General features: G+C 42.6%; 1 protein-coding gene across 1 annotated transcript; it reads left to right on the plus strand.

Annotated features, from left to right (window-relative positions):
- Positions 1-5,548: 5,548 nt before the first annotated feature.
- LOC116197324 (UPF0481 protein At3g47200-like) lies at positions 5,549-8,276 on the plus strand. The gene is made up of 3 exons (XM_031527435.1): positions 5,549-5,815; positions 6,444-7,005; positions 7,290-8,276. Exons 2-3 carry the CDS (start codon positions 6,475-6,477, stop codon positions 8,190-8,192), a joined length of 1,434 nt encoding a protein of 477 aa, XP_031383295.1. The 5' UTR covers positions 5,549-5,815; positions 6,444-6,474; the 3' UTR covers positions 8,193-8,276.
- Positions 8,277-13,462: the final 5,186 nt, after the last annotated feature.

Here is a 13,462-nt window from a genome sequence, read left to right on the forward strand (position 1 = left end):
CCTTAATATTTCCAAATTTTCAAATTTGGCTCGTATTTTTGTCTCTCGTCTTCCTCCCAAAACCTGAGTAGCGGTCCAAGGCATTACCCACTCGTTGAACTTCTGCGCCATCTTCGCCTCAGCCATGCCCTTCCCTCCCTTGCAGCTAATAAACTCAGATATTTCCATCTCGATGGGGATCGAGCTCAATCAAACAAGTCCGGCGGGCAAAATTCCTTGTTTCCCATTGTTGATGTCATCCAGAAATCTCTCGAGAACGCCTTTCGAGCACACCTCGATGGTAAGTGGGTTCCTGCCGGACTTTCTCGTAAGAACTTCCCCGATTCTCCTGCAATTCTCGTATCCGTCCTCCTAGCTGTCCGCAAAGGGAAAGCTCGAGCCCCAGCCCCTTGCTCTCTGTTGTTAGATTGCAGAAGAAGACAAGTGTTTGACAACTCAATTTGAAGTTGAAGATGCGGAAAGCCTGTTGGGCGGGTGAGTGTACAATCTCCAACTTCATGTCGTAGCTTTTGAACCCCGCCTTACTCGAGTCTAGCCACCTCGCTCGAGGGGTCGAGGGTCGGCGAGGGAGCCCCCAGCCGGGTTGGGACCCCTTCTCCTGTCCCGACCGACTGGGGGCTCTACCGTTGTCCCTCAACCCCCAAAGCGAGGTGGCCCCAGTCCAACCACATTGCCCAAGGGGTTAAGGGTCGGAGGGGAAAGCCCACAGTCGAGTCAGGGGCTCCCCCGTCAGCCCTCGACCCCTCCGGCGAGATGGTCGGACTCGGGCCACCTTGCCTCGGGGGGTCCAGGACCGGTGGGGAGCCCTTAGTCGGGTCAGGTGCTACACCTCCACCCTCGGGTTTTCCAAAATAGTTTGGGCCAAAATTTCAAAAAATAAAATAAAATATGGGTCTTTTTGAAAATTCAGCTGGGTCAAGAGGGTCACTTGTTGTTTTTCTATTGGAGCTTAAAAATCGTTAGGCCACGTTGGCAGGCGTTAGTTGCCACGTCAGAAATCGTGATGAAATTGAAGACGGATGATATATTTGATTTAACATGAATAACGTGCTACTAGATTTGGAAAATTTGAGAGTTTATGTTAGATTTAGGAATTCAGTGAAAGTTCATGATTTTTGGTATGATTAACCCTATGGGATAACTCACAACACCCAACCGCTCTGATCATTACGTCTAACAAAAGTTTCTTCATGTACAAATCTAGCCATTCCCTTACCTTACCTTACATTAGACATTGCTCAAATATGCAGATTCGGGCTTACGATTTCCATTCCAAGTTAATTAGAACGAGAGAGTTGAATCAAGGGGGCCAAACAACGGATACTTCTACTGATTCAAATTTACACAGTTTCACAATTACATTGATCTATCTAATCTGACATGGAACTGTCAAAAACCAAACCTTTGATATGTAAAATACCACAAGACCTATAAGTGATTGGGCCCATTTCAACTCAAAAGCTCGAGCTAATAGGTTGTGGTATCCAATCACTTATAAACTAGTGGATTTCTTTTTTAGTTTTTCCGTGTGGGACAAGATATCTCAACATTCGTCCTCACGTGGTAACGTGTGGCTTTGATGCTACACCTACACGTGTTACGTGGACTTAAACACCCGCCCTTAAGAACTGACTACGAGTCAGGACTGGACTTCCATGCTCGGGACTTAAGCACGAGGCGGACTTCTTCTTACACCTCGGGCAAGAGGATGGGGGATAATTGATAATAATGCCACACTTGGGCAGAACTAAGATGAGGCACAATTTGGTTGCCTCGAAATTAGACTTGGCGTGATGTGAACCCACAAGTGTGCATGAAATCGTAACGTACTCTGAGTTGGGTTGGGTTAAGCCTAGTCGTTACTGGGTCGGGCGAAGAAGCAGAGGAGACGGGAGGAGTGGAAGGGAGAGGGCGACTGGGCTCATATGAGGGAAGTTGGGTTGGACGAAGCCTAGTTCCAAGAATAGCTACATCCGGACTGGGCTTAGCAGGGCTAGGGGACGCGCCTGGGGCCGAATTTGAGCTAAAGGGGCCGAAAAACTCCCCATGAATTGCTGGGCCTAAAGTATCTAAGAACCGAATGCCAGTATTAATTGAATTAGTGGGTTGCTCCCTGCTGAACGAAAAATCAGCCTCATTGAAGCGAACATCTTGAGAAATAAAAACCTCACGATTCTCCAAGTCATAAACTTGCCAACCTTTCTTTTCAAAAGGATATCCAATAAAGATGCACCTTCTTGAATGTGGCCCAAACTTATCCTTGAAACGAGAATTATGGTGTGCATCGCAAAGACACCCAAAGACACGAATATGTTGATAATCCGATTTCTTACGGAGAAGTAGTTCAAAGGGTGTCTTGCCCGAGAGGATGCCTCGAAGGTGTGAGATTAATGATATGCGCCGCAACGAAAATACAGTCCCCTAAAAAATCAATAGGAAGAGAGACTTGAAACATTAGAGCCCGACTTACATTAAGGATTTGACGGTGCTTGCGTTCGACTTGCCCGTTTTGTTGAGGCGTGTCGACGCAAGAAGTTTGATGGATGCACCCATTGTCTGAAAAATGGTCTTGAACGACTCGCCTCATGAATTCCGATCCATTGTCGATGCGCACCGTTTTCACTATTCGATTGAATTGATTCTTAACCAGCTTGCAAAACTTGATAAGGAATCCTTGCATCTCTGACTTATCTCGTAGGAGATAAACCCACGCACCGTGCCTATAGTCATCCACAATTGATAAAAAAATACTGAGTACTAGAAATAAAGGAAACCTTATAAGGTCCCTATATGTCAAAATGTATTAATTGGAATGAAAATGAAGCTTTATTTGAGCTTATTTGAAAACTGGAGCACGTCTGTTTTGCTCGGCAACATATGTCACAAGGCGCATTATTAGTTGAACGATGCATAAAAAGGGAATTATTCTCTAACTGAATGTGATAAGAAGGATATCCCAACCGCTTATGCCAAATATCTTCAGCATCTGCTTTCATTGCCCGTGCTCTCCGAAATAATGAAGACACCCCCCATACCCCCCGTGAAGTTCACCCACTTCAATCGTACTCCCCGAGATGTGGTCCTGAATCAAACATAGATCAGAGATATAGTGTACACTACAATTAAGTTCCTGAAATAATTGAGCCATAGACAATAAATTGCATGTAAAATCTGGCATGTAAAGAACATTATAAAGAACCATATGAGCTCCAAAAATAGATTTTCCCAATAAAAGTGGCTTTCATTGTGTCATTCGGGATATGAATAATCGGACCATTATCAATGGGAGTAACATCAAATAAATTATCTAAACTACCAGTCATATGCCGTGAAACTCCCGAATCAATGATCCAATCAAGTTTTGAAGTAATGGGCACAAAGTTCTCACCACTTAGTCGATTAACCTCACCATCATCACGTGAGACCATTGACACAAGTTGTTGTATTTGAGCCTCAGAAAGATGGGCTAGTTTGCCGAGGTTTGCAGGCTAATCCACATGGGCCTAGGCCTGGCCCGCCAAATAACCCGTTGAACTGTGCAGAGGAATCTGTTGGGTTGACAAATTGGGCCTCCATTGCCCACGAAACGATTGGACCGAACCCGTTTGAGATGAGCCGCCCAAGTGTGAGTTAAGAAATCCTCCATGATTGAGGTACCTGTACTCGAAGCCATTTCCAACCTAGTGTGGAGCAGAGGACGAAGACGCTCCAAGTTTTCCTCCCGGTCGAGACTGCCTCGACGGATTCCCTTTCGAGTTCCATTGATTCGCTTGATTAGAGGTTGGGTATCCATGGAGCCGAAAGCATGTGGCTCGATGGTGGCCATTTTGTCCACAATAGTCACAGAAAGGTCGACCCCGTGGCTTGAAATCGCCCCTGTTTGAGCCGAAATTGGGGTTACTGCCACCGGAATCGTTCGCCATTTTGGCTGCGAAACCCATTGCTTCAGAGCTTGAGTCCTTGCAATGAGTAATCGATCGTTGAGCTTCATCGTGCACGGCCATGGAGTGAGCTCTGTTGACATTTGGCAGGGGATCCAAGCTCAGGATTTGTAACCGACTGGTGGAAAATTCGGGGTTGAGCCCAATAAGAACTGATGAACCTTCTCTTTCTCCTTGTGGGCAGTGAGTCGAACACTGGCATCACAAGTGCAGACCGGCAAATCAGGTATAAATCTAATTCGTCCCAAAGACTCTTCAAGTTTGAGTAATATTCTAAAACCGATTTCTTGTCTTGTTTGAGCAAACAAACATTGGTTTTGAGTTGATGAATTCTCGTTTCATTACCTTGTGAGACACGCTCCTTAAGATCGTCCCAGAGAATTTGGGCGTTCTTTGCCCCGGTTACAGTGTTATGCAGTTCTTCGTCTAAATGATTGAAAATCCAGGAAACGAGCATTGAATTGCACATTACCCACTTGAAGCGCAGTTTACATTGCCTGTGGTTAGGTGTTGTAATTCATGTCATTAAGTTTGCAAGAAATGAGTTGAGTCTCGGGACCATCCGAGGGAGAGAGTACATACGTTGGTGGCATCCTTGCACCAAAGTTACTGCTATATGCATTTTCAACATCTCAATGACTCAAGAGTGACGCTCAACTCAAAACTGGCCGGACAAGATGATACGTGGCGCTTAGTTCAGAGATTGGCAAGACGGAAGCTCGACCAAAAACAGGCCGGCAGTGAGAAAAAGAAAAGAGCTTGACGATTGCCCTCAAAATCGATGCTTTAATACCATGTAAAATACCACATGGCCTATAAGCCATTGGACCCATCTCCAACCAAAAAGCTCGAACTGATAGGTTGTGATACCCAATCACTTATAAACTCGTGGATTTTTCTTTTAGTTTTTCCGTATTGGACAATATGTCTTAACATGATACAGCATAACCGACAACGACTAGATGATTTACGTATGTAAATGAACCTGGAAATCGGTTTCCTGGGCAGGACTTGATAAGGTAATCAGCGTCTGTTCAAAAACTTATCACTTATCAGCACGAATCACCGCCCTATCCAATATTCCAAGACAATCTATGAGGCTAGCTATGACAAAAGGTCAACTTGCTTCAGCACAAACTTGCTTCAGCGCAATCGTTTCCAGGACAGCGCTTTCCATCTGGGGACTCCTCTCGGTCAATTTGGGATTTCGCATCAGCCTTCACCAAAATTCCTTGATTCTCATCCTCCAACAATTCCGGCTACCAGCCTACCGCTGTTTTATGGTTTTAGACACTTTACCTGCGAATAAAGTCGGGATATCAGCGTTAGGACCCCAAACTGGCATGCCCATTTGAATCATCTCCATTGTTAATAAAATTTTCGGGGAGAAACAATCTATTTCCAGCTGATAGCAGCAGGAGTCGAGCAAATATGGAGTTGACTGTTTCTAATTCTAACTAACTCAATTGTGGAAGCTTGCAAGCATCAAACCAACCAATTCCTCAGACTTGACTCTTTCGAACAAAACAGCAATGTGAAAGGAACATGGGGATCCGTAGTTTGCGCTAAATCCAATTATCAACTCCAGAATTAGTATAAAGTAATACGTCAATTTTATGAAGGCAATTGCAAAGCATATCAAGGCTACGACATGAGGAGATGACGACTCAGCTGATACAAGTCTTTCTTTAATGATTCTTCGGTTCACAGTCAAGTATCTTATTATATTTCAATAATGAATTCCGGCTACCGCTTTCAGCAATGGCTACTGGAACAATTCCCTTATTATATGAAGGGAATTCTCCTGCTTTCCCGTAAGCAGTTCTCTGAATATTCCCTGCGACAAGATTCATCAACCGAGAGAGAGACTCCAGGTTAACAACTATCCCCCTCTATATGAGCCTTTTCCTGGTACATACTGTTCAACATAATTCTTCAGGAGAAATTAGGGGTTTTCAGGGCAACCCCAGAAGGCAGAAATTGGTGAAGGAAGCTCAGCCCATCGGTTTCTGATTTCCAGATCTTATATATATATATATATATATATTCTTTTATCCATGACGTTTTTTGCCCTTTTCTGTTATCTGTGCACTCTGTTTTTTGTTCTGTTCTGCACTAGAGACTATCATGTCAGTGATCTGTTGAATGCGATTAATTTTCTTAGGAATGGCTGTAGCGTGTCTTCTTATATAACTTCACTGAATTTCCATTCAAAACCTTAATTTTTTCAATTATACAGTAAAAACAAAGATATAGTTTTGGGATTCTTTAATTCTTTAACCCCATTTCATTCCCCAGGCTTTGCATTTTAGTTTGTGGCATACATCGGAAAGTCGAGTTACAGTAGGCTTAGGCACATACGACCACTTTAGTGAGAATGATCTTAGAAGTTTTGAATGAGGGATTCAACTAGCTATTGCCTACATTGACTTGTACCAATATCATCTTTGAGGTTATTAGCCTCTAAAAAGCTGTACTCTCATTGCTTGCTCAAATGTTTAGCTCAACAAAATAAATCGGCGATTTGGAAAAGATGGCGCGAGGATCAAAGAGCAAGAGGAATCCTAGGAATCTCAGGACGGTGAATTCTGACAAGAAGCAAGAGGAAGACAAACCCCCAGCTTGGGTAATCGACATCAACCGCCGCCTTGGAGAAGGTCATACCTACGATGCGGGGAGGTCTTGGACCATCTACAGGGTCCCAAGCAATCTCCGTGAAGTGCACAAGAGTGCTTTTGTCCCAAAAATCATATCTATTGGACCTTTTCATTTTGGGGATCCAAGGTTGCAGGCAATGGAGGAGCACAAGATGCGTTGTTTGGTGCGGCTTTTAGGAGGCAAGTTCGAAGAAGATGGAGGGAGAGGGCCGGATCAAGAGGAAATGCCTCGCAAGACCATAAACCTTGAGAATCTCGTGAAATCAATGAAATTGGTACAGCAGAAAACAAGGGCATGCTACTCGGAGTTTTTCGATATCCCAAGCGATGATTTTGTGCAGATGATGGTCATTGATGGTTGCTTCGTGGTTGAAATATTGCGCCATTTTTACAAGTTCGACAAGCAGGTGAGTACGTTAATGCTGTAAACTTGCCCTACTGTAGCTGTTTTAGGTTGCAGGAGGCAGGAAATCACAAGGTTTGCCTTCTACCCTAAAGAATGAGGAAAAGAAAAGGAAAAAATTCATTAAATTGCAGTTTAGATGTTTTAATGACACATCTTCTGAAGTGCAATTTTAGTAAATTTTCCCCTTCTTTTCTTCTTTTATTGCCACTATGACATTTTCCTAGAAGCAGTGAGGCTATAATAAAGGACATAACATACTTATCTCTGCCTAATTATATCCAACAGGAGATTATTGCTGATCCTATACTTGAAACTCGATGGATGCTCAGAACCCTTCAGCGTGATCTCTTAATGCTCGAGAACCAACTTCCCTTTTTCGTCCTCGAAGAAATCTTCAAACTCACGAGCACTGATCAGGAAGAACCCTCACTTCCAGTACTCACAGTAACCTTCTTCAACCCACTTCTTCCGAGAGAAGATGTAGCTGCCAAGCTCGACAAAGAAGAAGAGTATGATCACCTCCTCGATGTTTTCCGCGCTACTTTCCTCTCAGCAGTCAGGGCAAGAGTGAAATCCCACGGGTGGTCCTCACACAACTTAAGCATGCCTGCATCTCAAGACGTACAGTTAATCCACTGCGCAGTTGAACTGACAGAGGCTGGGCTTAAGATCCGAAAACGAGAGAATTGTGACTTGCTGGACATCAGTTACAGCGACAGAGTTCTCAAGATTCCTCCATTATATATCGATGACAACACTGTCCCCATGTTCTTCAATTTTGTAGCCTTCGAGCAGTGTGACAAGGAGGCAAAGCCCTTCTTCACCAACTTCTTCATATTCCTTGACAGCTTAATCTACTCCAAGCTTGACATTCAGATCCTCCACAGAGAAGGAATCATCAACCACGTTCTTGGGAGTGACAAGGGTGTGGCGATTCTGATAAATACACTGGGGAGGCAGATTGTCTACGACCCAGGCCAAAATTACTTGTCGGTTGAGATGAAGGAGGTGAACCATCGTTGCAAGGTTTATTATGAGAGCAGATTGCAGAACTGGTGGAGGAACCTAGTAAAGAACTACTTCAACAACCCATGGTCGCTCGTATCTCTGATAGCAGCTATATCCCTATTGATTCTGACATTTCTCCAAACCTTCTACACTATGTATCCTTACTATGAACAAGAATAATTTTACTTGAATGAATTCTTCCAAAAAAAATTTCAATAATTTCTGGTTTGCTTGGGGCTCGTCGAGATTATTGAATTTTTCTGAAGGGGCTGTATAATGTTCAGTGTCAAATTTATCGTAATTCTCTAACTTTTATTCTGTTTTGGGTTTTGTTGCCAACCTCTACAGCGAGGGAGATAGAGAGTGTGATAATAGCAGAGAAGACAAGACCATAAAGCCTCTCAGAAAAGTGTGCTCGATGTTTGAATTTTGCATCAACAGAGCCCCATTACCATTGGCTTTTTAAGATTTTCAGGGAGAAATAATCTATTTCCGGCTAACATCGCCAGGAGTTTGAGCATATATACATACATATATATGGAGCTGTTGGTTTCTAACTCTTAACTAATTACTCGATTTTGGAAGCTTGGAAGCATGAACTAACCAATTAGTTCCTTGGACTGACTCAATCAGACAAGATTAAACAGCAAATGTGAAGAAGGAACGCGGGGATCCGTAGTTTGCTTTAAATCCAGTCAACCCCAATCTTAGTATAAAATAGTACATCAATGCTGTAAGAAGGCAATGACAAAGCTTTTAAGGAGACAAAGACTCAGCAGTTACAAGTCTCTTTTTAATACCTCTTAGGTTGACGGTCGATGTTTCAATGCCGATCGATCGAACTTCCTGCAGCTATATAATGAAGGGAATCCTCCTGCTTTCCATTAGCACTTTGTCCCGAATATCGCCCTCTATTTTTTCAGGGCAACCCCACGAAGCAGAAAAATTAATCCATCAGTTTCTTATTTCCAAAATCTTAAAATCGTCCTTAATTTATCCACAACGTTTTTGCCCTTCAATTTTCTGTAATCTGTGGACTCGACCCTATGTTTTAGTTCTAATTAATCTGCAGTAAAGCCTGTCAATATATCAGTAATCTTTTGAATGTGATTTCTTGTGCTGGGTTACGAACGGCTGTAGTGTGGCTTTCTTATATATATATATATAACTTCACCAACTTTGCGATTCCAAACCTTAATGGGCTGTTGGGTTGGGCGGAGTCCAGATTCGGTCCCGGCCCAATTCCGCCGGAATTAAAATGCCCATGTTTGGGTACAATTTGGGCTCCGAATTGCAATTCTAACTCCTCTCCTATTCTGTGCAGGGTCCCAAACAATCTCCGGGAAGCGTATCCCAGAATTTTTACCCCAACATTAATATCCATTGGCCCCTTTCATATTGGAGATCCAAAGTTCCAGGTCTGGGAGATGCGTAAGTCTAATAAATTGGGGGAACTTTTGAGAGACAAGTTCAAAGCAAATGATGAGAGTGGGCTCGAACTACTCCGCAAGACCGTGAACAATCTTGTGAAATCGACGGAATTGTTGGAGCAGGAAACAAGGGCAAGTTACTAGGAGACATTCAATAATATCACAAGTGCTGAGTTTGTGAAGATGATGGTCACTGATGGTTGCCTCGTGGTTGAAATGTTGCGCGAGTCATACGCGGAGGTGAGTACGTTTATATGCTGTAAGTAACCTTGCGCCCCGATCTTCTAGCTGTCTGTCTTAGCTGGCAGGAGGCAGCAAGTTTAATTGCAAGGTTTGCCTTCTACCTAGCTAGCATGAAAATTTTCCGCTTCTTTTCTTGTTTTGATTATTTCCAGTAGATCATTTTCCCAGCTTGAAGCAGCCAGATACAGGCTAGGACGACATAACACTGTCTCATCTCTGCATATATAATTATGTCCAACGGGGGACTTTGGATGATATTATCTATAGAGATGGACTGACCCAAACACTCCGGCATGATCTCGTAATGCTCGAGAACCAACTTCCCTTTTTCGTCCTCGGAAAACTCTTCCAACTCACGAGCACCGACCAGGAAGAACCTCACTTTTAGAACTCACACTAACCTTCTTCAACCCACTTCTCCCTAGAGAAGATATAGCTGCCGAGGTCAGCAAATTAGAAAAGCGGAAACCGGATTTCTATGATCACCTCCTCGATGTCTTCCGCACCACCTTCGTCTCATCAGGTGTCAGCCACAAAGGGCAAGATGTCGAGTTGGCATCATACCGCATTAATATACCCGCATCCAAAGCCATATGGACAACCCAGTACTGCGCAGTCGAGCTGAAAGAGGCTGGAGTTAAGATCCAAAAAGGAGACGACTGTGACTTGCTAAACATCAGTTACAGCAGTGACAACGGTGTTCTCAAGATGATGACACTGTCCCCTTATTCTTCAATTTTGTAGCCTTTGAGCAGAGCCACAAGGGGCGAAAACCCTTCTTTACCAACTTCTTCATATTCCTCAACGGCTTAATCCATTCCAAGCTTGACATTCAGATACTCCGCAGAGAAGGAATCGTCCAACACTTTCTCAGGAGTGACGAGGAAGCAGCCGATCTGACAAATGCACTGGCGAAACGGATTGACTATAGCCCGGGGGAAGGTTACTCGATGAAAGAGACGGAGGAGGTGAACCGTCGTTGCAAGGATTACTTTGAGAGCAAATGGGTGATCTGGAGGAAGAACCTAGTCGGGGCCTACTTCAGCAGCCCATGGTCGTTCATATCTCTGCTGGCAGCTACTTCCCTATTGATTCTGACATTTCTCCAGACCTTCTACACCATGTATACTTATTATGAGTAATAATAATTTACTTCAATGAATCCTTCCAGTGAAACTTCAATACTTTATGGTTTTTCAGGGCTCGACAAAGTTTCTTCGATTTTTATGACCAGGTTGTATGATCAATAATGTTCAGGATGTAATTTATTGTAATTCTGAACTTTCATTCTGTTTTGGGTTTTATTTCAACATGGCCGTGTTTTTTTTTTTTTTTTTACTTTGGATGAACTATGTTATGTCGCCAAGCGCAGCAACATGGCTGTGTTTTTAATGCATTGAAGAGAGCCAGTGCTGATAGTTCAACTAGAAGTTTCCAGAACGAAAAATAACCAAATACGAAATATGCCACAAGTACAAAGTCGCCAACATAGAAAGTCATCAAAATTCACGCATTATAACGAAGCCAACTTAATTATTTACTTCCTCGAATGCATCTTAATTTATTCTGCTGATGGGACGAGATCAATGTCATGAACTGCATGCAACAATGAATCTTGATGGAAAATATGAAAACTCTATGATACATAACATCCTGGAAACGCCTCTTTGATACATACAAGTAATTATTTTTTAAAAAAAAGTTCAAGTAAATTACTTATGACTCAAGTAAATTATGTGAAAACAAGTAACTTACTTGATCAAGTAATTTACTTGAAAAACATGCTATCATATCATATCATATATATATATATATATATATATGATAGCTCTTTTTCTATTTTAGTCATAAACTTTTTTTTTGCTGGATTTCGTCCTCAATCTTTTTCGCGCGGTATGAGTTCGGTTATTCCGTCCAAAATTCCGTCCATTTTCCTTAACATGTATATTCGTCAAATGAGAATGTGTCACACACACGGTTACTCTAAACCAGTTGTTATAAAGCGAATCCGATTCTTTTTTTAATCAAATTCGTAAATCAGACTAAGATATTTTCGATTTTTTTAGGATTTCAGCCATCGCTTCTCTTTCCGTCTCACGCATTGACATATGGCTGGAATCATAAAAGAACAAAAAATATCTTAGTCTGATTTATAGGTCCGATTAAAAAAAGAATCGGATTTGCTCTATAACAATCGTTTAGAGTAGCAGTGATATGAATATCGCGCACGTGGTGTACTCTCATTTGACGAATATACATGTCAGGAAAAATGGACGGAAGGACCAAACTCATACCGCGCGGAAAAGATTGAGGAAGAAATCCAACCAAAGAAAGGGTTAGGACTAAGATAGAAAAATAGCTAAAAATTAAGGACCAAATTTGACATTTTCCCAATATATATATATATATATATTATACCCCCACAATCTACTCTCTCTCTCTCTATCAGGAAAAAAAGAAAAAGGAAAAAAGGTTGAGAAGTCCTCGGAAGATTTCATTCAGCATGCAGCTCCCTATACTGCCATCCCCAGTGAAGCAGCAAGATCTCTCAGTCTAGTGAAGCTATATATGCAACTGGATCAGTAGTTCGAAGCGGCCTCGGACCGATTAGCAGCTCAGCGCAACGTTCGGGCATTCCCCATGGCAGTACCTGAACCAACCTTACTACGTTGAAGAAATGGAGGGATGATGTCGACCCCGAAGTCCGAGAAGGCGGACCTAATCATGTCCCGAGCCTGACCCATATTCCAATGTATGATCTCCATTGTTCGATGACATACGTTTTAAGCCAATTCAATAAGGATGGATAAATTAGAAGAAATTAATTGCAAATTTTCACTTCATTATTCTTTCCATTATCCTCTCATTAAATTTATTTCCCCCCCTGACATCTCTAACTTCTTTAATTTTTTTGTTTTTTCCAATTTTTCCAAATAAAGCAATTGACAAATAGTGGAAGAACATCAACAGTTCTGCCACTCTGGAACTCTCAAGGGATAGCTTGTTCCATCTCTTCAAATATATATATATATATATATATATTGTAATTTATTATTTTATTATAATTTTTGCTCCATGAGTTTAGCTGGCAGCCTGGCACTAAAAAATTCATTGTTTTGCAATTCAAACTTAAACTCCAACCCAAAAACCATCTCACCTCCTCTCTTGTTGCCCATTTCTCTCTTCCCTCCCACACAACTGAGCCAAATCTTCCCGAGCTGACGATCTCTGCGGGCCAACTTTACTGCTGTGATAACACAGTTTGATCTGACCCCACAACACTGTTCGATCAGCACATGGCCTCTCGCATCTCAAATGGAGCCCCATGATCACTCGCAAACTGTGCAAGTGGTAAGCAACTGAGTCATCTATAGAAACGCACAGTTGAGAACCTCTTCTGGGGCAGCGGCGAGAGGTGGAAGCCAGCTGATGCAGTGGCAGCATCGGCCGCCAAAGGAGCGCACTACGACTACCGGACTAACTCCTGCAAGTCAGGATCCGACTGTTTGCATTACATACACGCAACTTGCATGGAAGAATACACTGGAGGTGGGTCGTGCCCAGATCGTGTGCAACTGTGGGGACACCTTCATTGCCTGCGAGCACTATCCTCATGAAAATGTCATCGGCGTAAAGCCTGATAAAGTTAACACCCTCTAATGGATAGGGTAATCACAAATGCAGATTATTCCGAGTTTCATATAGATGTGAAAACTCACATGACCCAACTACTCTAATCATTACAGCCAACAAAAAATTCTTCATTATGTGAGACGC

This window comes from Punica granatum, chromosome 1 (genome assembly GCF_007655135.1).
Source record: "Punica granatum isolate Tunisia-2019 chromosome 1, ASM765513v2, whole genome shotgun sequence".
NCBI classification, from domain to species: Eukaryota; Viridiplantae; Streptophyta; class Magnoliopsida; order Myrtales; family Lythraceae; genus Punica; species Punica granatum.